Here is a 27,389-nt window from a genome sequence, read left to right on the forward strand (position 1 = left end):
TTCAGCAATTTCCTGTTTTCACAATCACTCTCAGATGGCTCTGCTACAAACACACAGCACACTGACTCATCATTGTTTCAGAAAAGCAAATGAGAAACAATGTAAGACCCTGATGCTTTGGTTTGCATACAAGGGAACTGGCCTCTGTTGGGGTAGCAGAATACCTCATCTGTCTACTGCTAGTTGGGAACCTCAGCAGCTCAAAATTTGCCTAGTCAGTTTTTTTATTTAACGAAAATAGAGACACAGATATATGGATAAAAATTTTCTGTGACTACAACAGTCTTGGTTGTAGCCACATATATCAAAGTGCCTGCCACCTACAAACTGAGTGTTTTGCTCCTATGCACTGAAGAATTTTCAATTTAGAAGGAAAGAACAACACACACTCAAAGATCCAGTTAGGCAACAGTTAGAATTACACTGAGAAAAAGGGAGATTCCAGATTTAAGAATCTAAACATAATTTTAGAGGCAAACTATACAGATTATTGTGATTTCAGAGCCAAATGTTTTTGCTCTTTAACCTCCAGCTCAAGCAAGTTTAGCCTGCTGGGTTCACTGACTTGGCCAGGGAGTAGCTCTCCTTTACAGGTATAATTACGAGGACACAAGTTTTGTACTAGCCCAGAAGTTAAAGGTGCACTTAAATATGAGACAACATTTCTTTAGTGTAGTCCTTGTTGGCATCTTGAGGCCACCAACCAGGAGACAGACAGAAGCCAAGAAGGTTTACCTAGAGCAGGTTACTGCATTCTGTTAAATCTCATTTTTTGGCAGGGAAGAAGGAACACTGCTTTATCAACAACAACAGTGCCAGCCTGGTAATGCGTTAAGTGTCACAACAAAAGCAATACAAGTTTTCTTCCGATTCGTATCTGATTAAAATTCGGGGGGGGGGGGGGGGGGGGGGGGGAAGAGGAATTTGATTTGCTTTTCCTTTTGCTCTGAATTGTGTAGGTTTGCACTGGTGTACGCTTTATAGCATTGTGAATTTAAAGAGAAGTACCCCTTAAATACCACAGTAAGGGTTCTGAATGGAAGATCTTTTTCTCATAAATTTCCTAAATTAATGCAGACTAGCTTAAAAATTGTCATGAAAATTCCATGAATAACCATGTATGTTTCAGCAAGCTGAAATGGATGATGACTGAGCAGAAACCATACAAATCCATCAGGCTTTGCGTGACTTCATGTATCTGAAATGACAGTGGACCAAAGTTAGCAGCTGATTTCCACTTTGAGGTTTTTTTGTTTGAAGAAAACCCAGGGGGTGAAAACAGACAGGCAAAACAGGAACAAAAGCTGTCATGCAAAGCAAAATGGTAACACGGATATCTTTATTTCACTATTTTCTGAGATACTGTAGATACCATAGTAACGATGCTTTAAAAACAAAGTACAATACTGTGAAAATGGTACTATATAGATCTAAAATCCCAGACAGACATTTGCACTCAGTTGGAAGCAGAGTTGAGTCATAGGTATGAAACCCTCAACAATACATTTGGGAGCCTGTGATGCAAGGGGACTTTCTAGGAGTTTTTGCTGCTGCTCTCCCTGAAAGATAAATGATCTCAAGATATTTAAACTATGGAAAGACAGAATGAAGAGCCATTTGAAGAGAAATAGATAAGAACTGTGGTATGTGAGGAGGGGGACATTTCTGAGATATGTAGTAAGTACTGTATCTGGGATTTACTTCTGGTGCTATCTGACCATTGCCCAGCCTAGGAGCTGAGTGTCTCCTCTGAATCAGCACTTCCTCAAACAAAGCTTTGTTTTTACTGATGACTTCTGAGTTACCCCAGCAAACAGGGTGGAAAGTACCAAAACAGAGACAGTACAAGAAAAGCAAAAACATGTGATTCCCATTGTCTGAGTCTAAAGCATGAAAAAAAGCTGAACCAGATGAACGATAGGGTGAAGGAAAAAGCAGAACTGTTACCTTACAAGGGAAACATCTGAGAAGGCAAAATGAGAGTTTCAGTAGACACTAGGAGCCAAGAGCCTTGTCTCAAGGGCACAGGTTCCATGACTGCACAGCTCAGCATTTCTGTTGTCCAGCTGTACACGCCAGTGCACAACATGTTCAAATCTTCAACCTTTATTTACAAGGGGAAGAAAAGCCTGAAGAAAAGAGGAAAGAATCCCAGCAGGGTACAACAACTTAATTTCTTCTCCTCAATAACAAGAAAATGGGGACGTGATGTGCCTCCCTGAAGAGATGATACAAAATCGCAGAAAGCAACAGCTCTCTCTGATCAGTGGAAAGATAAACAAGTGTCTGTGGACCATAGCAGTACTCCACGGAGAGAGCTCTATTCTTACTTCTGTTTCAGTCCCATATATGTCACACTAGCAAAAGGATTTAAAAAGCAAGGGGGAAAGGGCAAACTTTCTCTTGGCTGTGGTACATACAATATGGTAAATGCTTTGTAAGTCACCACTTCCCTGAGGATGGTTTATAATTGTCATGGTTGTGCACATGAAAAACAACGGGGAGAAACAGGTAAGCACAAAAGAAGCAGCAGAGAAAAAAAACCCTAAACTGATCAATAAATGAACGAGTGGTCAGGAGGGGAAGCAAAGGACTGATTTATTTTTAATAAATAAGGCTCTTCAAAAAGCTCTCATTCTGAAATGACCCAGATTTTCTGCATTAGAAAATATGACATTTTTAATCCACTCACTTGACATGCATTATGAGAAAAATTGAAATATTAAATAAAAAACTTTCCTTACATTTCCAGAGAAAATCTTCCATGCAGAGAAAGATGTCCAACTCCTACAACATCACAAATACCTGTCTGCTACAGCATTTCTTTCAATACAAACATTACTCAAATAAATTTTATGGCTTCTTTTACAAGCCTGACACAGAAAGAGAAAAAGCCCTTATGTCAAGCAGGGGAAGAACAGGAAGTTGGCACCATTCACATAATTACCTTTTCCTAAGCAAGCAATATGATTATAGGCAGTTTACGCCCTTTCATAGGGGAATACCCATTTTCAAACATAAATTGGTATGTAAACTTTATTCTGATGTTTGGAAACAAACTTCTCAAAAAGACAGTTGGGATAAAATTAGTAACTTTTGCCAAATAATCATGATAGGTATTGTATGCTTTGGAAGTGACAGTTCTCAGAACCATTAGTGGTATTCTTCTAATGGCCCATATGGGTTTTCCTGTCGGGGAAAAATGAGATATTTGTCTGCTAGATTACAAAATCCCTGTTGTTGAGATGGCTTTTACAAATTTCTTTCATACCATCAGGCAAAAGGTGTCATGATGCATTTTTTTCAGCACGTGGCCTTCCAGAGTAAAGCCAATACAGGTTAGTTTTCTCTGCTGTGGAAGAAGGGATACTGTAGCATCAATGGCATTAACAGGCATAGAAAGGGAAAAGAGAACATCTGGATGCTGCGTATTTGCACTTGTGGAACAGAGGGAAGTTGGTGAATAAATATTATCTACCCTTACTCTGCAGGTGTAGTAAGTTCTGCTGCTCACCATCCTTTACTGGCATTGCCACTTGATATATTTTGATGTGACAATTTTTTTCACAAAAATGTGGGAAAAACTTTGCAGGTGCATTGGAAGTGTGTTTTTAGTAAGGATTCTTCAATTCTGCAAATGCAAAAAAACCCTGAAATCACAGGGAAGAAAAAAAAAATCTCAGTTACAGATCATGGGAAACTGGTTTCTCTCCAGCTTTAGCAACTGGTGATGCTTTTCTCTTGTCAGTTTGCAGCTAACATGGTATGTGCAACTGCCGTTTTTTTTTCAGACCTGAGCTAATCCCCAAAAGTGCTCATCCTTATGGCATAAAGGCTTCAGTTAGAGATCACACTAAGGATCATGTACCCTAAAAGTTTTTAAAGGAGAAAGCAAAGTCTCTCCTCACTCTCCCTCAGCTCAGTTTGAACCTACTGCTGCTTTACTATAGCTTTATGTATTTTCTGCTTCACAATTCCTAAAACTTCTCCATGGACAAAGGAGGCCTCAATAAAGAAAATTAAGGAGGTTTATTACTTCATGCTGGCAGGCATCATAAACCCAGACAGCTTTGCAACACTGGAGAGACTGACAGGGATTAGCTCATGCCTGCTTTAGTGGGGGCTTTCCTGCCTTTGCACCACACAGTGCTGCTTCTGTGTGGATTCACATAACTTCCACCCACTTCTTCAGTGAGCCTAAGCACATGTCATCCTTTGGAAGGAGGAGTTGAAGAGAAATTGACAGGAGGAAGAAGTAAGAGCTAAGACTAACTACCGCACTTCGTTTTCCTCCTTTTGTGCCTATTTCACTGGTTGCTATATGCAAAGGAGAAGGTGAACTACCAAAGGCACGAGAATCTGGAAGACAAGAATAGCTACATCGTCTTCTCCAGAGAGTCATGTATTCTTTCAAATTAAGGTGCTGCGATGTGTTTCAAATCAGTTGTAAAATGCTAACACTTTATAATTCCTTTGTACTGCCATCACATGAAAGCCATTCACATTGTGAAAATGTCTTGGTTTAGCCGTCTTGATAGTACTGGCTTAATGAAACGTTAAGGAGTTCATTTCAGAAGAAAAATTAGTGATTTTACTTCCCAGGAAAAATCTTCACGTCTTCTCAACATAATGAAATGTTATTAAAAAACTTTTGAAGTATGTAGTATTTAACATCTGCATACATTTAGTAATCAAAAATTCTAATTTAGTGGTATGAAATGGACTTGAGCTGTGTCATGGAAATAATCTAATATAAAGCCTTCCTCTCAGATGATACTCTCGCAATAACTGCAATGCATAATCATACAGGAATAAAGTAGATACTGTGTAGACTAGCAGCAGATCCAGCAGGGTTTAAGATACTTAGACAGATGACTTTTAAAATAAATGCAATTACAATATTTAATTGCTGTCCCAGGTATCCAGGTATTTTCTTGTCACAGAGATTCTCTCATACAGGAAAGACTGTCATGGAGATGTGCTGATGCAGAAATTAAAGGCGAAGATATCAGCCAGAATCACAGGACCTGTTCCCTAGTTGCTCAATGAGGAAGTGGAGAAGACAAAGTTGAACTGCTGAAGAATTGTCTGTGTTACTCACTAGCAAAACAACAGAAATTTCAACTAAAAGAAAAAACTCTCTCACTCTGAGAAGTGTGGTGGGTTGACCTTGACTGGAAGCCAGGTTCCCACCAGAGCTGCTTTATCACTCCCCTCCTCAGCAGCACAGGGAAGACAAAATAAGATGGAAAAAAAACCTCATGGACCAAGATAAAGGCAGTTTAATAAACACACCAAAACATCAAATATCCTCCCAAGACTTTTACTTTTTTTTTTTTTTTAAACAGGAAAATTGCTTGTATAATCATATATTATGAATGCTTTCTTTTGTACCATTTATCAGTGCTGGCAATGACACCACTTCCTATATAGCACAGTCCTCCATCCAAACCTGGGACCAAAGTACTGACTTCTGGGATGGTCAGGCTTCAAAAATGCCAAGAACAAGCCCTGTTTCCCCAGTGTTACCACCCCCAAAAAGGCTTAATCCGAAACTGTTCCACAATACACTGATCTTTCAAACCAATGTTTGCAATTTTTCAAATGTTTCTGAGCATTTTTCAACAGTTCTCACCACCACACCTAGCTCATACATTCTTTATGGCACACAGTAGCCTGTGCCATACTGCTAGCTGAAAGAATTACTAGATTCTTTCTCTTCTAGGGACATTGTAAAGCTTTGAGTCTGGAATACATCTTTGTGTTAATCTGTATATGGAGATGTCTAAGGCTTAGTCTTGCAAGTAATGATAAAAAAGACAAATTCAGCACAGAGTTAAGTTTGCAGTTTTTAAGGTCAACCTCTAATATTCCTCTATGTTGTAGTTTAAGCCCTGCTAAACCCAGGACACTCTAGAACAGAAATGTCTTTTTTTTTAATTACACTTAATTATTATTTCATCACTTGTAGTAGAAATGGCAGCCTCTATTAAATTCTGCAGTTTTAAACTAGATTTCCATACAAACTTTTAAGAAAAGTCTGATTGTACCAGTTTTCTCCTTGTTTAGTTCTACAGAACTTAAAAGAAAAGCACAACATAAAATCCCAGACCCTGCAGACAGCTGAACATACACACAAGTGCGTAAAACATTTCACATGTTAACACGAAAGAGAAAAAAATCTCTTTTCCTGTTTACCATCACACTCATCTCACCTCCACTTTTTACTCTTCATGTCTAGCAGAAACTGACACTACTTAGCATTCAGATATCCCTAAGGAAGCTCCATGTTTTAGGATTGAGCTGACATTGTCCTGGTGGGCATCACAAGTTGGTACCACAAATACTTGTCTAGAGGGTGATGCTTCTGAGAACAAGCAGGACTGGGTAGCATTTGCTGTTTACTAACAGGTAAAGGTGAATTTCACAGATAAGCACACACTCAGTTCCACTCCTTGTAAAGCTTTCAGTTTATTCAAAATGACCCTTGAAGGGAATCTTTTACTACCTTCTGCCAGTCATGCACAGGTCCAAATCTGGTCCTACAGGAAAGAGGCATGACACCCCTTAATTTCACGTAGAGTTTATATGAGCTTATTTAGCTAGTTTTCATATCTGCCATTTAGGTGATTACTACCATTACTTATCATCTGAAAGCAACACACTAGCAGCCTGTATCTCCCCTTCTTGCTTGTACACTGCTAACACAATGCCTAATAATAATCACTGCAATCTGAGAAAAAGGTTTTCCTCACTGGAAGCATCATGGGTTTGTCTTCTGTGTTCTCAATATACTACCAGTATCCTTGAACTCTCAGTTTTCAGCCAGAAGAAAGCTCTGGGCTCTCCTGAATCCCACAGTAAAAGCAGCTCTGCTAATGCAGAGCTAATAATAATAATAATAATGCAGAGCTAATAATAATAAATAATGCAGAGCTAACTAATAATGGTGGCACATTTCACAGCTAAAGGATGGCTGCTCACTTCAAAGTCTTCCAAAGCCATGCTGTAGCCACCCGATCTCTAAGCACGCACCTAGTGAGGGAACCTGCATCCCAAACTGCCTGGAAGGCACTTGCCTGTGTGCAAATGGTAGGGGTGGTGTGGGGACTGTGAATAGATGTATTGCTTGTTTCCTTACACATCCTCAGTCAGGAAGCTATTTTAAAGTCAGATTCAGGGATCCACTCATTCTTTTCTATTTCCTGAGACTTTGTTCTCCAGGAAGCCAAACTGCCCTGTAAGAGCTGGCTGATGGCATCACACACACACACACACACACACACACACACACACACACACACACACACACACACACACAGACATACAGACACACACGAGTGTGTCCTGAGCGCAGAACTGTCACCCCTCTGCAGTACTCTAGGTCTCTTTTAATAGCATATACTTTGAAAGAGTCATTGCAGAACTGGGACTGTAAGCCTTGTTAAGGGAACAAAATGAACTAAACTAGCAAATACTTAGATGAAAAGTATTTCTACTTGAGTAACTGGCAAATAAACATAAGGATGCTTTTTGTTCTGATTTCTGTCTTTAGAAATATTTCCAGTTACTTGTGAGGACACAAATGCAAAAAGCACACACGAAAGGAGTCCTCACCTGAAATCAGCAGGAAAATGTATGAATCAGATGCTACTGATAATAGGTACAGGAGAGCTCAGCCCTCTGAGAGCAGATTTTTTGTGCCACAAGGTCAGTCAAGCCATAACATTATAAGCTAACCTAGAATAAAATTACACATTTGCCACTTGCATAAAACCATGTTACTCCAAATTACTGCTAGGCAGGGTCTCAGCTGCCCACAGGTCCCAATCAGTCTACCAGATTCAGCTCTTGTCTTCCCAAATACCTGAAGGCAGATGCTCCAGGCTCAGGGAACCAGGGCATTACCACAGACACAGTGGAGAGGCATTAGCCTTTCATTTCATTCGTTTCATCACTTGTTCATGATCTAGACAAAAGGTGCGTTCACTATAACACTGCATCATCACCAGTCACATGCATGTGCGTGTCCCATCAGCTGATCCTATCACAACAAAATTAAGACCTCTTCTGTTACATGAGGATATTGGGCCTCTGCTCTATGCCCAAACATGCATTTACCCAGACTATGTGACCAGAGTCTGTGTTTAATTGTATGATGTTTATCAGAATTCATCTGACATCGGGGCACATGGATAGTGTCTGTCAGCGCTGGACTGGATGCCAAATACCACCAGATGAAAGCACGATGTGGGCATTTAGATGGTGAAAATGAAGCATAAAATGACAATTTGGACTGGTCTTTGACAGGGTAGGTTCCTTTGAAATAAAAGTGATTTTTACAAGGGACCATAGGTATCCAAATGAAAGGAAGAGCTTCTCGCTAACAATGTTGCTGTGACTGGCATAGGGTGTTGCTCCTGAAAGTCCCTAACTTTCAGAAAAACACTTTTCCCACTCTACAGCAAAGACTGAGGAAAGAGGACCTGAAAAGCTTTCAAATGCATAAAAATCCTGCTGCAAAGAAAAAAACAATCTCTTTTCATAGTTACGATGGGCAGGATAAGAGGACGCAGGCTTAAATTGCCGTAAGACAAACTTGTGTTAAATGTTAAAAAAACTCTCAGATGCAAAGCATACTGCTGCAAAATATACATCCTGGGGAGGTTATGGGCATTTACCATCAGAGACTTATTAAGAAGAGATTAGCAAAATATGTTTGGTGGAATAGGTTCAATATAGCTGATGATGCCTAAGGAAGAGGAGGGGGTGTCCAGATTAAAGTTTTTAGATCCTTCCCAGCCCTATTCTTCTATGGACAAGTTATCCCTACATCTGCCTACATAGTTTTCCCTTGCTGTAGTTTATAGGAAGGAGCACATAGCAGGCCTGAGGTGCAAGAGACAGTCTATTTGGGACAAAGAAGTATTTGGGGAGCCGGGGATCAATTTATTACACAGCAAGTAAGCTCTCTTACCAACAAACACAATGTCAATAGGTAGAATTTTATCAGAGGACTTAACTATTCATCATAATTCCCATTTTACGAACAGGGAATGCAGGGTACAGAGGTCTAAGCTATTTGTAATGACACAGCAAGTTATCAAAACGAGCCTGAAAACTGGATTTCCTGGCTCCTCAAGTGACCTATCTGACGGACTACGTGCTCCGCCTGCTCTCCCTCCCCCCTGCCCCGCAGCAAGCCATGCAGGACTGTGAGAATCACCGCATTTCCTCATAAAAGTCTTGCCTGCAGCAGGAGGAAGTCAAGACTACAATAGTGTCGGTAACTTCTACTGTAACAAGAACACACATCACAAGCAATCATTGCCAAAGGGGGTGGGGGGGAAAACCCCTAAAGCTGCTTCAAGACTTGCACCTTGCAGAGCTGATCTTAGGCTGTTAGTCCCCGTTTCCGTTCTTTCACTTGCCTCTTTCTGTCTAACCTTTGACAGAAAGAATATATTCCTCTACCAAATTACTATCTATAAAAATAAAAAAAAAAAGACGACAGAATAAAGGACATACTACTGATAAAGAACAGAATCTTTCTTTATACAAGGACAGAATATTTCGCAAGCATTTGAAAGTGAAGCATTGCCTCGGCCCATTGTGCTAAAGGAGCAGTCTAGCTCAGGATTTGCTAGCCACTTTCTTAAGGCTGCTGTAATTTAAGCCTGTAGGAAATCAGCATTAGAGCCTAAGATTATAAATGAAAATCTCTTGTACTAAAGTATTATAAAGCCAGTGGCAGTCCTTCTGCACTGTTCCTTACTGGACTGCATAGGCTTGCTTCCATTTCCTACACGCTACTGCTGGAATCCAAGGATGACCCATACTTGAATCACCCACAGGAGGTCCTGCCTCTCGCAACTGACTATGCTGAGACACACCAGGGTCCAAACTAATTTTGAATTAATTTGCAAGAACTCTGCAAGGCTCTAAGCCCCATACACAGACCAAACATAATTGAAATTTACCATTATGAGTAAAACAAAACAAGAATTAAGGGAATTAAAGAATAACAAAAATACATCAGGAATGCAAAAGTGGGAAACATCTCCCAGAAGAATCGAGGACAGTGTTTTAATTGGTCCTTTCCTAAAAAAAAAACAAATAAACAAAAAACACCAACAAAAAACAAAACCAAACAAAACCAAAAAAAAACAAACCAAACACATAACCAAAACCAAACCAAACAAATAGGAAAAGGCAACCGAAAAAAAAGAAAAACCCAAACCAACCCCAAAAAGGCTTCTGCACCACCAGAATAAATATAATCAAATTCTTTGCATACTTAGGTCTTTCCTAGGTTATTCAGAAGGCATATTCAACTTTTGATGTATAAATCAAGGGATAGTGCTCACTACCATAAGATACATTCCACTGGGGCTCAAAGTCTTTAGCAGATCCACACTGTTAGTACTTTCCCCAGATGGTTTCACATTCACGTTCACCAACACTCAGCAAGAACCGCAAACAAACCCCTTCCCTCAGACGCACACATACAGTTCCCATTGACTTTGCTGGAATTTCAGATGACTTCAATAAGAACTTCATATGCATGCAGAAGGGCAAAACTTGGCTCTGCACATTTAATAAGATTACATCAATAGATACCTTATAAATGAAGGGCAATGCAGGCCATACTGAAAAATAATATAAACTGAAAACACAGAAGTGTAGCCAAATAAGTTCAAATTTCAGCCAAGTTTTCCCAGAATAAAAAAAAAAAAAAAGGCACACATTTTGGGCAAGATGAAACAAAACCCCTGTAATATCTGATTTACCAGAGTATACTCTACCTCCTTTAGTAGGACAAAGTGTGATACCCAGCTACCTAGACATAAAACAATGATCTTACTGTCTCAGATATAGCAATGATATTGGCATATGAAACAATTAAGTAAAGGTCAAGTTAGAAGAGCTGTGATTTGCCAAGTCATTTTCTGCATCTATATCCCTGCTCTGTAAGATATGAAGCTCACTAAGATATGAAGCAAACGAATTTAAAGCTTAGCAGAGTGGAAAAAGTAATTAATCATATTATATTAATAACGTATTATTTTGAAGGTACTCTAATAGCAGTATTTTAATGATATTAAATGCTTGAATCCAGGAGTATCTATCTAAAACCTTTCAACCCTCTTGCCTGCCTGGCTAGAACACCACCACAAGAAAAATCCCACACAACTAGGAACAACAGCCCCCTTCCAAATTTCAAGTAACACATCTAACAACACAACTTCTGCCAGGTACATTAGCTGACGCACACTAAGCAAAGCAATGCCAAGTGTTTTCCTCAAATTTATTCCCTTTATTTTACTCACATTCCATGATGTAATTACCTGTGCCTTTTCACTGCCTCTTTAAATTATCTACCTGTTAAGATGAAGAATACTCTGACTTCGAAAAATCCAGCTACCAACCAGCTTCCTTCTGTTTGGCAGAAAACCGCGCATCAGGCTGCAAATACAAATTTATATACATAAGTACTCAGGGATGGAAATCACAGAGCAGGCTGGATGTTCATGTTTGGTTTTTCCCCTGTAAGCAGGAACATCTCTGATGATTTTCTCACTTAAACAGCAGAACAGACCTTATGAATCATTTTTTCTTCCTGGTTGGAACAACCCGTATTCCCTGTTGCATTATAATACTGAGTCACTTTGCATAAAGTTGGTCATTATAGCCAAGTCAAGGGAGAGTGGATGAAATGCTCTGCACTTAAATGTGCAGTAAGATACATATTAGGCTACTTCTTGAAGCAAACTATTTAAAATCAGGAGGAAAAAAGCTCATTACAAGATAACTCATGTAAAGGAAAACTACTTCATATATACTGGAAAAGTCCAGTAAATCTAGTATGACATTGATGATCAAAGGGATTATAAAGACTTCTTTTCTTTTTTCTTCTTTTTAATGAAATGAGGGTCTGGCCTGTTACAAATGCTGAGTTGTACTGGTCATTCACACTGGAACACCTAGTAAATTAAACAGTGTGGTAGAATTTGTTTCTCCCAAACTATGGCACCATCAAATAATAGTTACAAGGTCTGGCAGGGCTCTGCTCTCTCAAAATCACCTCCCCTTCTAACATTATGCCCTGATGGTGGCAGCCTGCAAAGACACCCATCTGTCTCAGAACTCCTTCATGAAATTCCAGGTCTACTTTCTGTTGGCTCTGGTGGAACATAAGGTAAGTAAATTCTAAGTGTGTTGCAATGAACATCTATTTCAGCTTAGCCTTTGCAATTCTGGGTTCACAATGGGGAAAGAAGAGTCTTTTAGGACTCACCCTTCAGCCCTAGAGGGACAGGACTGATGCAAGGAGGGAGCTTTAACAACTCTCATTAATTAGTTTGTTTTAAATTAACAGCATGACTATTGGATGAGTGAAACAGAATTAGGTGTCCTGCATGATAATTTTCAAGAAAATTGATTTTAAGGAGTTAAGAAAAACAAACAAACAAAAACCAACCCCCCAGAAAACCCAAACAAAACCAAAACCCAAAAATAAACCACAAACCCAACAAAATACACTGGCCAAAACCTCTGCTTTTCTGCATGTCCTGTTTAAGCAATGACACATGAAGAACTTTATGTTCAAACTATTACCTAGTACTTTAAATAGGACACTAAGGGAATAAGATTTTTAAATGTATTCAAACAGCATGAGACTAATCCGCCACCTGAGAATACCGGTGCAAATCAGAGTAACTCCTCAGAGGTCAATTGAAGTACACGGGCACAAAACAGATGTGAGGCAGAGGGGAATCAGGCCCCATCTACCTCTATTTTAATGCAGAGGTTGCAGATCATCTGCAATGATAAAGTGAACAACATAAATATAACTGACATCTATTCAATTGATCGCACATCCTGCCGACTATTCACAGCTCCAAATATAGGGCTGAAGAACAATGGTTCAAGGAAGGGAGGCAGAAATCCTGGTTCTAACCCATTCACACATTCCTATCTGCTAATTCCTCTGACTTGAACTGCCTTCATCTCCCCACACTGCTAAATCACTACAGGTTTGACAGTCCCCTACCCCTGAAGAACTTCTTACCACAAAATAAAAAGAAAATAAATACTTGGATGCATGGGAGATAAGATAAATGCAGAAATCCGTGCAAGCGTGAAAGCCTACACACAAACAAAAAAATCCCTAACATACCATATATATATATATGAGATAGGCATTAACAAATTGATTAATTATTTGGAAACCTGGCACTGAGAAAGAACGGTATGTGTGCAGAGAAGGAAGACAAAATTATGAGGCTATTGCAAAGTCTAGTGCCATTTGTTCTAATTTAAGAGGATCTCTAATTATTTTCTACAACTTCATGATGTCCTGAACCAGCTTACTCCTTCCCTGGCAGGCTGATAAAAGGATCCTTAGCAACACACTAAATATATTATGCAATGTATTGAATGCTACCAAGAAAAAGCACTGAATTACACTGAAACAAAGAACATCAGGTGCCAGCATCACTACCTCCAGGGAAAGATCACCTTTAACCGTTTATCACATCAGTAAATGCAGGCATTGTCCTAGGTCTCTGTTACCAGCACCTAATGGTACTTGCTACATTTAACAAAGTTAAGGCAAATTTTACCTCAAATCTACTTAGGCTTGAGCTCTTGGACCGAGACTTCTTGCGGAGATAGACCGAGAAGAACCGACGCACTGTGAACTTCTTCATGTTCATGTCCATTGCCCTGTCCCAGCTGTGGCGTGCAGCACGAAGGAGCTGCGGTGCAGCCGGAGAAAGCTAGTGCATCCCGAATGCCCCCTATTTATATCCACAGGCAGGAGAGCCTCCAAAGTATCTGCTTCTGTTCATCAAGCCGGGCACAGCTAGACCCATAAGAGGTACATTGCCGGAGCCATGGGAGCTCAGAACCGGCTGCTAGCTCTTCCGAGCATAAAGGCGTTACACTCCCTTCTTGCTTTCCACTGTTTACATTTCAGTGCGGCGAGCCGAAGTCTCCCCTCACTCCCTCTCCCCCTCGCCTTAGGTCCTACTACATCCAATCAGGCTCTGCTTCGGCTGCATGCATAATCAGCTCCCGCAGATGACAGCTCCTGCGTCCCAGGCGTAGCAGGTCTGAGATAAATATTAGATGTGTCTATTGCTTTGCACTCCCTCCCTTCTCAGTCAGGCTCTTTCAATTTCCTGGTTTCCGAATCACATGGGGAATAGGCACATGCTGCACTTCTGTTTTTAGCTTGGAATTTCAACGCTACTATAATTACTGAGGGCTATGGTGGTCAGATCCAAGAAGAAATCAGCTCCCCCATGAAAGTCTCTTCCGGGAGAAGGCTGAAAGACACTATGACCCCGCTGTCAGAGCAGAAGGGTCTGAATCTCCTTTTATTCTGGGGAGTATGCAAAATAACAGTGCCTGAAAAGCTTAAACAGAAACTGAAAAGCTTAAAACCCTGTTCCCAGACTACCTGCCCGCTTTACATTAAAATACCTCACGCTGGCACAGCTCTAAAAATAGAAAGCACAATCTAAATGGGAACTATTACTGTTCTTACTGTACTACAGCAGGGAGCTACAGCCCTTGTAAGAGGTTAAATATGTACATCTATTTACAGGCTGTAATTTTGAGCTGCTCACTACACTGCAAGCATGGAGACTTAGAGCTGCACCCCCACCTCCCCCACATAATCACATTTTTCAGCTTTTCTTCAAAAACTAATGAAGCTCAGTGTGGTCCAGAGACTGAAGAGCTTTCTCTCCCTGCCGCACACAGCTCAGGCTCCTTGTCCTTGGCAGCCTTTCCTTTCTGACTACCAAGGAGCACCCAGACATGCCTTTCTCCCATAACCACATATGGAAAGCAAATGACTCTGATGACTTATTAATGACTCAGATTAATAAACCCAGGGAGAGCTGACACCACTACAGCCTGAGAATACTCTCAGAGGTTAAATGACTATAGCTCTCCAGTCAATTTGCTCTGAGACAGGCATTTTGCTTTACTTGCATGTCTGGACTCTGTGTGAACTATGTTGGCTGGTCATGCCTGCTGCTACCTGCTTTGTTTGCAGGTTCCCTGCCTCTTTCTTCTGTCTAAAGCTCACTACAGTCTATATGTACCTGGAAAAACACTTAAAAAGAAAATGGAATATTTTGGCATTTACGGTTTTATTAAAAAGGAGATCAGACTGGAAAGGGTACCATTTGTGCTAGGCTCTATAATTTCCTACAGCCTCTGACTCTTCTGTCTTGGACCACTGCTGTCTCCCACAGCCTAAGGTAAGTGCAGCACACTGGCAGTCTGCTTTATCCCTTCCAAGAGCCTCCTTCTGCTTCTCCTTGCTTCTCTGAATCTCTTGATTTGCAACAAAAGTGTATCTTTTGGAGTTGTTTTCAAGGTGTTTCCCTGGTGTAAGCCACATCAAGCCTAGGACCGGTTTGCCACTACAGTCGTGCTGATTCCTGGCTAAAGACCCTGGAGCAGAGGCAACCATCCCAGCAAAGCCTGAGATATCTATAGGTATACCACAACTCTTTCCACAGGAAAACTAATAAACAGGTAAAAGAAGCAATTTGGTTGGTGTAACTGTCAACGTCAAAAGTATTTGCTGATGCAGCCTACCTAGCCAAGTTTTATGTCTCCTCAGGACCTAGCAGCAGTAATATCCTAAGTGGCACAAAGGCCCCAGGCACTCACCTGATGATCCGACCTCCCTCTCCACCCTTGCCTGCCCTGCCACACTGCACAGCTATTGTTGCTGCTTCCTCCTGTGCCCTGCCCTCCCTCTGGCAAAGAGCTGTCCTGACACAAGTTAGGCCAGGTTTAGTGCTGACACAGGCTTTTGGCAGCCACATGCATTCCTACCTGTGTAAGCCACCTGGGCTTTAAAAACAGTAATCAGATGAGTTCAGGATAGCTCCCTGAACTTTTCCCATTACAGATACACCAAAATCCCACCTGGACAACTGACACCTTTGTTAATGCAGAGGAGGTGGTGATAATATCACACTCTGTGTGGTAATCAGCAGTGTATGACTGCGTGTCACTACTTATACTAATAGATTTATCACAACCTTCCTGTCCCATTACACAGGTAGCTTTCACTTACAAGGACACACAGTCACCATTAAATGTGTGTGCTCTGCAATAAACTTTCAAGAAGATTACACAAACTATGACTTAATACCTATCAGGTACACTTCTTACTTCCAGAATTTTGTTTTTTTAACCACCAAAAAAGGAAAAAATAAGTTACAATATATTGGTAATTTATTGTGAAAATCAGAGCAAAGATAGGCTTTGATGCTGAACATTAGACTGTAACATGAACAGCATGCCTATGCTAGGGGGGCAAGTCTCTTGAATCCCTGCCAAGACACAGGCATGGAAATAGGCACGATCTCCTTGCTTTCTTACTCCCCTTTAACCAGATGATTAGGGATTAAATACAGGACATCCAACCACCAGTGCTAGGATACTGCTCTCCACCTACTGGGCACCGGAGCAAGAGGTGTTGTAGAGTATCTTCCAACTGTAAAAAGGAAAAGCAACCAAATTGCAAAAACGTATACAAGAGTACAAATACAGAAATAAAACGTGTAAAACATAAGCGTGTAAAACTAAAGCATATAGGTATCTGAAGAGCAAATTCTACTACTGTTCCACTCGCATGGTATGCTTCAAGACATGGAACTTAACTTTGCTTCAGAAAAGCAAATAAGAAGAGGCTTCAGAAACATTAACTCAGACTTTCAGCAGTAAGACAATATCCACTCTTCCCAATGACTCTAATAAGAAGGTGCAAGCCAAAAAATAAATTAGAACATTCATCATTTTATTCATAGACGTGCAACTGTCAGATCAACCTACAACATGAAAAATTCACTTTGCACTTAGAAATTCATGGCTGTAAATTGTGTATCAGCTCTTCTCTGAGCACTTTCAACTGCTGAGGAACTTGATGGAAAAAGAAATTCACCAAATGTCTCTGTTTAAGAAAAGAATAAAGAACAAAAGCAGTGGAGGCGGCATATGATGCATTGTCATCAACCAGTAATACTCTATATACTTAAATATACTTTTTAAAGCTAGAATAGTATTTACTGTAGCATAAAATAAATAAATACAAGACCATAGCTGCTTCTACTTCTAGCAAACTTAACAGCAAAATAAAGTTTACTTCAACAGGAAAAGGGCTTAAAAAAGAAAGAAAGAAAAAAAGCCCCAAACCAGGATCCAAGACAAACTCTCCATCAGAAAATACCTGAAGTTAGATATTACACAAGCTATGTTCCAAGTTTTTAAAGATAAATGCAGGATTCCCAATTAACATCTAATGAAAGCCGAAGGCCCTTTCCTCATGTGTACAGGTGGACTATACCAAAAGTAGTAACAGACTGAAGGACCCAGACTTAGGAAATTCACATGAGCCAGTAAAGCAGCCTGCGCAGAACCCAGGCAAAGAGGATGTCAGTGGCCAATGTCAGATGAATCATCGATTTCTGAAGAAACAAAGAGCTAATTGTTTGCATGAAAGAACACTCCAGTCCAAGATACCTACCACAAAACACAGGCTGATATGATAAAATTACTGACAGAAATTTTGTATTACTGTATTTCACAGCACATCAGGCCCTATTTCTGAAATGGACCTTCTTATTTTTTATGTGAATCAACAATTTATGAGCAAGCCCACAATGACTCTGCCACTTGAGCAAATGTAGTGATTACTCTAAAACCAAAAATATATAAGCTGATATTATCTTCCTTGCAAATGTAATCATTATTATCTATTCCATCTGAATAAATTCATCAGAAAACCAGAAACAAAAATCCACGGTGAAGTAAGGAAGCATCAGAAGCCTCTGACACAGCAGGCAGAACAAAGAGGAGTAACAGAACATGGCATGCAGAGAAAGAGAAAATGAGAGTCCCACAATAGAGGCCCAAGAGACAACGCTACAGAAAAGGTGAATTACACAGTACCATTTATGTTCTCATTAAAGAAAATTAGGAGCAAAAGCAGATGTTTCCAAGAGACACCAATGAGCAGAATAAGGAACAGCACTGTCCCCCAGGTGATTAGATGGTACATGACTCTTTCAATAATTGCTGTTTCCTGATCTTGAATGCTGGAACAAATTTCCATGCGGCTTTTGTCTCAATGAGCAATTGAGGTGGTTATTTTTCTTATTTCCTTATTGATGTTTCTTTAAAAAGATTTAATAGGGCTTTGCCCAGAGAAATGCCTGGGCTTTCATCTCATTAGACCAGTGTACCAGTGTGCTTCCCAGTATTTCCAGCTGCCATACCCAGTTAAATACCTTGTCCAATTTAGCATGCCACTTGCCACCAACCTGGTTTGCTGCCCTGCCACCACTGTGGAATACAGGCAGTGACTTGGCATCTCTTCTCACTAGCAGTGGTAAGTGATCAGCAGCATTGGCTGGATAGCGATGTAAGAAAGTAAGTAGGAAAGTGCTTATTCGCCCTTCTCCCACCTCCTCCTGCATATCACAAGCTCCAGTAATTTTCCACCTTTTCCACATATGAACTATGACAAATTTGCAGCGGAAGTGCAGGTCCTTTCAGCCACTTTACGAATCAAAATCACCACTCTAAAGGAATAAGAAAGTAAAGTCAGACATCTTGTCTAACTGTGTTCAACAAACCACAGGACACAGTCTCTTCAGCCATAGCCCTCTCTAGTCCAAAGAGCAACATAACAGGCCTACAATGTCTTTTTAATCTTGCACTTGTATTCTCAAGGTCTCAGGAGTCCAGGCAAGGCAGAGTATCTCTTATACACTAATATATGTAATTCCTTAATTGCTAAAAGGAATTACCCAACACACTGGCCAATTCCTTAAGTGCTAAAAGCACTACCCAACACACCGAAAAGTGACTAGTATAAATGCAAGTGTAAGCAATAACAGGGGAGAATGACTTGCTTTGAAAAGAGGAGCTTTGCTCAACATGGTGATATTCCAATTAGTGGATTCCAATCAACAGCTTCAAAGATTCTTAAAACTGGGCATCAACATAAGTTCTTGGTAGACTTGAAACTGATGTTTTGCTGAGATGCAAGTAGCTTAGATGAAAAGTTTTCTGTACTTTCCTCTCTAACAAACTACTTCAGCAGATGAGATTAAAAACATTTCCTTAGTAGCACTGAGAGGGCGAACCATCTCTGTATGTGTCATGCTGGTGCATAAGTGGTCTCCTTGCTGCAGTTGCCTAAAAATGTACTTCCTCAATCCCTCCTAAACACCCACTAGTCACATGATGATACAGTAGTGTTGTTACTTTCAGAGACATCAGACAGGGAGCACTATGAGGACATATGGCTTATTCTTATTTGTGCAGGGAGAACTGGGACTGCTGCAGAAATAATAGCTCCAGGACAAGATAACAAGATTTGACTGAGTTTTCAGCAGATGACAGACATTTTAACTTTCACAAAAGCATCTTGCATTAGTGCTTGAACATCTGATTGACAAGTTTCACAACTACTGTATTGGCTGTTCCCATATGTGCTTTGCTGCTTATAGACTTACACAAATGTGCAACAGCATCACTGGCCACATACGTATCAGTTGTCTGTGGACTACTTCTAGGATGGAGATCAGGTTGTCTAGCAATGTGTGATGAAAATAGACCAAAAATAGCATCAGCTTCATTTTTCTGCTTTTCTTTTTAATGATGTTACTGAGAGTTTTACTTTCTTGACTGATACTGTATATGGGTCTTGCTGGATTTTGGTGGCTTAGAAGTATAAGGCAAAGAACCCCAAACCCTAATCTCTTTTATATTACATAAGCTTTTACTCCAACATGGTTGAAGATGATTGTGGAAACAACTCTACTTTCTTGCATTATATTGTTCTCCTATAATGGTCTAGAAGTTTTCTAGAAAGAAGGATACAACTTGGGAACTGAAGTATGAACAGTTTTACTGCATGAATATTTATGAATATCCAGCTTGAGGGAACATTATACAATACAAAATTGGACTGAAGAATTTCATTATGCACAGCATATGTTGATTGTTTATTCAGACTAGCCATGAACAACACTAAACAGGAATGCATTCATTAGAAATCTCCTAATAGGCAAATTTACCTTGATAGTCTCTGAAAGATACCATCTACCCAACTGGAGAAACAGCGCATGGAACATTTACTGAAACCCCTGGTTTTACTTTTAATAATCCTTGACAGACCAAACTGACACTGCAGTAAGCAGAAAAGCCAGACCGCTGTTTGGTGTTGAAATCCTGAGAGACAGACAAGTGTAGAATGGGGCTTGCTAACTTTTATGCAGGAAAGCATCGATTTTAGGTATTTTTTTCCCTTCAATTAGCTAATAAAACTGCACACCAAGGTACAAAAGTAAACTAGGTAGACAAAATGCATCCTAGTTAGTTGAGCTGAGTGACCTGAATTAATATCTTCCTTCTATATCTGATACTATTTTGTATGACCCTTTAAGAACCTTGAACTCTCTGGCTATTTCTAGCTGCAGGGCATGTACAAAATCAAGCTACTTCCTGGATCCTCTATTAGAATGGGGGCACAGATTGCACTCTTTCTCTAATTCTTTCCTACTGGCATCACATAACACCAGCAAAGAAAATCCAGATATTTTTAGCTAGAAGAGAGCCAGAGCGCACGCCAGTGAGGTTCCCAATTTTGACAAGTAGGCGTGTAAACTTGGGACCCTAAAGGTTTGCACCTGCACTGCAGTTTAGACGCATCTCTGTTTCAAATGCCCTTCTATAAATGGTGCTGGAGCACCCTGCACTGCATGAGAGCTCTTTCAGAGTAAACACAATGATCATTATTGTGTTCTTACACCCAAAATTTCAGTTTAAGCCTCGCACATATTTGCTAGAATTGTTTACAGAAACAGATTAACTGTGAGTAATGTCAAAAAAGCATAAACCAATTGGAAATGCAAATTTACCTTGGTAGGCATTACATCTAGCAGGGCAAATGGCATATGGGATATTTTCAAAATGTATTACCCAGCTAGAAGGCACTGAAAATCAAGCGTACGGTTGTATGAACATGTATGTATGTTAGACATCACAAAAATGAGATTCATAAATAAAAAATAGTAGTCACTCTTGAACCCTTCAGCACTGGCTTCCTTCTTGTTGGGCTTGTATTTCTATTTGGACAAACTTTCAAGACTGCGTTAAATTACTGTAATAACAGTACTTAACTCCAGATTACAGGCACAGCTCTCCCTGCCTATTTTTGAAATAGAAGCTGAAGAAACAGGCAGAGAGAAGAAAAAAGGTCTGAAATGTGATACACCCCCTCTTTCTGTCTCTAGTACAGCTACACAGGAAACGTGAAACTGAAAACATTAATGGAAAATAATTTTAATCTCAAAAAAAGGTAGTTAAAGCCTATCTGGTATTTACAAAACCATATAATGATTTTTTAATTCACCTAGAACAATAGGCCCCAAGGTCCTAAACTCATTTCTCTTCAACTTTATGTAGTAAAGATAAAGAAACTGGCATCAGGATTTCGTAACACCAGAAACTGAGAAGCATGTGGGAATAGTACTAGCGAAACTACTATGTTAGCATCTACTCTAAGATTTGTGACATCATGAAGCAATAAAACCTGAGCTCTTAGTGCTACTTCAAAAACATTCATATGTATCACAGCAGCGCTCAGCTGTAGAGCTGTATGTGTAGGCAACTCATTTGGGATCAAAGCAAAGTGGCCTCCATCCAATAGCTGTCAAACGACACGGGAATGAACAACAGGGCTCCGTTTACCACAAGGACTGTGCGAGTCCAGAGACAGGCACTGAGGTTCAGTCAAAGCGTCTTAGGTAAAGGTAAGGAAGACACGCTATAAAAATATCTCTGTTTTAGGACTGATTGCTGCTACAAGCCCATTATAATCTGGATATTTTCAACATGTTAGATATCTTTCCCTTATTTGAATTCAGCTACATAAAGTGTCACCTTTTAACTGTAGTGCCAATTCCCTTATCTAAGCTACTAAGCAAAAAGAAAATGATGCCCTTTCTTGCATCACTAAGCCTGCCTGCACCAAAGGTGAGTCTTCCTGACCAATTCTTCAACAAATACCTGGAAGAAATTTCAACATCTTGTACATGTCTCCTTACTCATCCAACAAGTATGTGAAATTAGTTACAAAAAGTCCATACAGAATTAATATTATCCAAATGTTTGATTAGTCTAATTATAACCGCCAACTCATCATAACAAGTCAATTGAAGTCTTTGACATCTTTCATCTTTCAGTGAATTTAGTACATCCTTTCAAATCCCGAAATAACCCTATAATTCAACAGAAGGTATAGCTAGAAATAAGCAACACTGACTATAACACAAACACACATAAAACAAGAATCTATTTCCCATATGTGCAATGCTAAATTGGCAGTTTGTTTTGTCTGGTTTTCATCAACTAGAAATTAAAATTTACAATTAATTCTATCATAAAGTAAACTATACAATTGAATAGAAGTTCAAATGCTTATTCATACACTTAGACATAATTAAAACACTACAGAACTTCTGCTGTCCTCCTTCATACACTATGAGGCACAATGCACACCTGTGGAAAAGCCTTTCCAAGTAAAAATGCCTACCTGAAACAGTGATCACTATTTTAACAGAATGAAATGTGCTTTAACACACAACACAAATCTTAAATTCATTACTTCACAAGAAGTCTGATGTTTGACTCTTTTGAACCAATGAAAAAAATCTATAGGAACCACCTATCTCTGAACAGTGAACATGTTGATGTCAAAAAGCAGCCATCTCAAATTCATAAAGCATGCAGAGTATAGTGTGAGAGTCATACACTACACATTCACTGAAATGTGACACCTTTGTCCTAATAGGTTACTGGGATCTGGTTTTGTACTCTGGTACAATCTTATCATGCAAAGTGATGTGGAACAGAACATCTACCCATTAGGAGACTGGCAAAGACTGAGATAGTTCTTTTGCTCTAATTCCCAATGAAGAAAGCAGATGAATGCCTCAGATATGTCAAACAAATAATACGATTGCTACACAAACTTTGAATAAGGTTCCCTCCATTACAGACAACAGAAACTTTCCACCATCTTCCAAAGAGCTTTTCAAGGGCAGCTTCCTCAGGTTGGGCTGCTTAGAAAATGGACAAAAGCAAAGCCGTCAAGGAGCATTTCAAAAGGCACAGCAGAACCTCGCTGCTGTTAATCTTGGGGAGTGAAAACTACTTTATTTAGCACTGTGATTTTACTATGTTCTTCACATTTACAACGTATTCTTTACTTCCTTCCTTCACTCCTGATTTCTCTCCTTATCTTCTCTCTCACTTTCTATTCCTCAGATCTTCTCTTCAAATGTGTGACTCGTGTCTTACCTTCATTCCTCTTAAGTCAAGAAAGCCAAAATAACAATAATAATAATAAAAAAAAGAAAAGCCAAGCAAACAAACAAACAAATGAAAGAAAACACAAAACCTATATGTTCCTAGATTTTCAGGGACAAATTTTTGGCACATCTCTGGAATTCAGAAGGTCCAAAAATGTATCATAAGAAGGAATCGGAGAATCAGAAAAGGATATTCATGGGGCTATAGCCATCACATAGCAACACTTAGGCTGGTAACAGAAAAATTGAGAGAAATCCTTTCAACAGCATGACTGATTTTTGCAGTGTTACTGTGTGTCTTCTGGCACACCTGACTTCAAAATCTCTTGGCTTCTGGAGTCATGGCAATGCATCAGAAACATCAGATTTCACTGAAGAACAAAGTACAACTGGTTGTCCTGGCCCAGTCAACCTGCTGCAAGATAGGTTCAACTGCAAGAGATGCTGGAAAACAGGAACTGAAACAAGTTAGTCATGGGAAGGAGGAGTGGAGAGAATGCCACCTGCTTCTTACAGGGCTAGTGGAGTATTTGGAGGCTGTGTGGAGGTTTGTTGCATTTTAGACAAAAAGATCTTGGCTTTAAAAAGGGGTATCATTAGTTCTGACATAAGCCATCTCTTGTGGCCTCACTCTGCCATCTCCAGGCCACCATTTCCTTCTTCCTCTCTGTTGACACAAGTACTCACACAGCCACAGGACGAACCAAACTGGAGAACTGCTCCAAGTTAAAAATGGGAACCAAAACATGCCCCAGAATGTTAATTTTAAACCAGTTCAGTTGTCTGATCTGATCCACTGTTGAAATATATGTGCCTCCTCAGTATTACTGGCTGCAGTGGGGTCATGAACATGTGTTTGCGAGGAGGCTTTTCCTCCTTCGTTGGCAGGGATGGTTCATGCTAACATGAACTGCCCACTTACAAGATATGAAAATGGCATGATGCACTGCCTGGTCCAGCAGAACTGGAATCACTAAGTAGACCGTGTCAAACTATCCTTCAGGTCACAGCAAAGGTTAAGATAATACCTCTGGTATAGAAAGAATATTTTAAAATGCCCTAAAGTATTTTTTCCCTATTTTAAAATTAGCAGAAGTAAATTGGCTAAAAACAAACAAAACCTGAAATCATTCATTGCCATTATATACTTTCCAAGAAGTTGACTCTATAGAAGGTACTCAGCTTTTTTAAAAGGAAAAAGATCCCAAAGTGTGAGAGTAACCTATAGCTGCACTGCAGAGATTCTGGAGTCTACAGTTCTGTTTAATGGATGCAGAGGTACCAAGTCCACCCAATAGGAAAGCCAAAGGACCCTGCTGGAACTGAATCAGCTCTCCTTTAGTGCCCAAGCTCAGCCATTTGGAGCATAGTGCAGAATGAAGACTGCAAGTTATAGGGGTGTTAACTGGCACAATACTAAAATTGATTTTCTGCATAATATAGCATAGAAACATAGAATAATTAGGTTTGGAAAGGACCTTAAGATCATCAAGCTCCAGCCCCCATGCCATGGGCAGGGACACCTCACACTAAACCATGTCACCCAAGGCTCTGTCCAGCCTGGCCTTAAACAACGCCAGGTATGGAGCATTCACAACTTCCTTGGGCAACCTGTTCCAGTGCCTCACCACCCTCACAGTAAAGAACTTTTTCTTACATTCAATCTAAGCTTCCCCTGTTTAAGTTTTAACCCGTTACCCCTTATCCTATCACTACAGTCTCTAATGAAGAGTCCCTCTCCAGCACCCTTGTAGGCCCCCTTCAGATACTGGAAGGCTGCTATGAGGTCTCCACACACCCTTCTCTTCTCCAGGCTGAACAGCCCCAACTTTCTCAGCCTGTCTTCATACAGGAGGTGCTCCAGCCCCCTCATCATCCTCATGGCCCTCCTCTGGACTTGTTCCAACAGTTCGATGTCCTTCTTATGTTGAGGACACCAGAACTGGAGACAATACTTAATCATCTCTCCATGCTTGTGTTGCAACAGACAGGCCTGTCCTAGACTTGTTCATGTCTGTATTCATCTTCCTTGCAGATACCATGAACACAAGTGACTTTATTGGAGCCTCAGCAGTACTACTGTTTACAAGGTCTTCACCACAAGAAGCACTTAAGGGTTTTCTTTGTTTTTTTCCATAACTGTTTCAGATGTTGCCATGTAACTGAGCAGGAGACAAAGCCAGTCTTCTTCAGTTGTGTAGTCTAACTGGGATGTATACACCTGTTGTGTCCTCAGTGGCAAGAGACAGAAAGCTCTCAGATGCCCTTTCTGGGTCCTCTGAGGTGCACAGGTTATTTATCTTCTGAAAAGCCTTTATAATGACAGCAAAAGGAGCCTGGATAATTATCTTTGATTAGATGCCTAGCTTTAGGCAGCTAATGAGAGAAAGTCCTTCATCAAGTGTGGGATTTGGCCGAGTGATTTACCTATCTAATTCTACTTCTAAGACAATGCTAGGTCTTGAATTTTATGGAGCGTTATGATTTTTTTAATTTAATTTTTTTTTAATGGGCTTTTTTGATATTTTTCTCCCTCTGGAATCACCAGTGGTCAAAATTCACCTTGGTCCTAAGCCCTAACAGTGCTTTTCCTCCCTTGATAAATAAGCATTTCTTCTATGCATACCATTACCTTGGTATGTATTAATGCTTGTTTTGGTGACAAATTCCCTCTCTGAACCACTAAAGCATAATCTGAATTTTACCCTAACCTTGATTTGAGTTTTGCTTGGATACTTCTTGAGAATTTTTATTTGAAAAAGAACCAAGCTAAGCAATCACAGGATAAATACCACCTTCTAGTATTTCTTACATAAAAGTACTGTTCTTAAATAACTTTTAAAACTTTGAAGTTTTCAAGCCTGTGGCTTTAAAAACACTTTGTTTTGGAGATGGTTGAAATTCAGTATTTCAAAAAAATACATACAATTTGGCAGAAAAAAAAACAAACAAAAAAAATTCTCAACATTTCCTGTGGAGTTTCAGAAAAACTCTGAAAGTATTTCTTAAATGTATTGCACATTCATTCCTACTGACTTATTCCATCATAGCAGAATATAATAGAAAGCATGAAAATATGAATGCACTAGATCAGGTTAGCTCTGACTTTTTTCTAAGTCTTGAATATCCACAGATTAAGACTTCACAGTCTTGGTGGGTGACCTACTTCAGTGCTACTCTACCTACTAGGTGAAGTTGTTTCTGATCTCCAGCCTGAGCCTTGCTTGCTGGCACTTGTAGCCACTGACCACAACTGTTTAGCCTGGTGTTATCAAGAAGAGTTTGGCACCTTCATCTTCTGACTGTCAGTCATGTAGACGTCCATTGTACTTACACCTCCCCTTAGCATCATCTTTACTAAAGTATGCAAGCTCCCTCAACTTCATGTAAATAATGTGCTCTAGGACCTGGCCATCTCAGTAGCTGTTTCCAGTTTTTTCAACAACTCTCTTGACTTCACCCTCCCAAAATGATATGATAAGATGTATTTATTAGTAAGAAGCAACCATGATCTGCAGTTATTCTTAAATTAAACATATATATATATTTACAACACTTGTCAATAACAGGGATGTATGTGTTGTGACTAGTATCATAAAATAAGAAAATGCCATCATTTATATGTTAATGAGAATTACTTCAATGCTATACAAACCTCAAAATTTTCAATCATATCTAAGTTAAAAATCTGAGTTGTTGAGCTTTTTCTCTGCAAGAACTGTCATCAAAATTAAAGTAAAAAAGTTCAGATTTAAATTATTTTAATATTTCTCACTTAAATGTATACAAGCCCATTTATTTTATAATGGCATTTAGCTATCTTATCTATTACTTTCATTTGAATAAGTACTTTTTGCCAGATTGCTTGATTCTTGAAGCAGCCTGAATCTTTCTTATCTCCGAGTACCTCAAGCATCAGAACGGAATTGCCACTGAACCAGAAATTATTATTGCAAACATTTGTGCATTCAT

At 39.7% G+C, this 27,389-nt stretch overlaps 1 protein-coding gene across 5 annotated transcripts in view; it reads right to left on the bottom strand.

Moving 5' to 3' along the window:
- RPS6KA2 (ribosomal protein S6 kinase A2) overlaps window positions 1-27,389 on the bottom strand; it is a 294,149-nt gene that overhangs the window by 149,804 nt on the left and 116,956 nt on the right. Inside the window, exon 1 of one of the 5 annotated variants that reach the window (XM_057406935.1) lies at window positions 13,626-14,281. The exons of the other annotated variants lie outside the window; for them this stretch is intronic. Coding sequence (XP_057262918.1) covers window positions 13,626-13,724 — 99 coding nt within the window. The 5' untranslated portion in view covers window positions 13,725-14,281. Of the gene's footprint in view, window positions 1-13,625; window positions 14,282-27,389 lie in introns of those variants that run through there. 5 annotated transcript variants of the gene reach the window in all.

The sequence above is a fragment of the Pezoporus wallicus genome, unplaced genomic scaffold, assembly GCF_028554395.1.
Source record: "Pezoporus wallicus isolate ANWC-B61680 ecotype Strahan unplaced genomic scaffold, APGP_CSIRO_Pwel_v1 scaffold_6362, whole genome shotgun sequence".
In the NCBI taxonomy this organism is placed as follows: Eukaryota; Metazoa; Chordata; class Aves; order Psittaciformes; family Psittacidae; genus Pezoporus; species Pezoporus wallicus.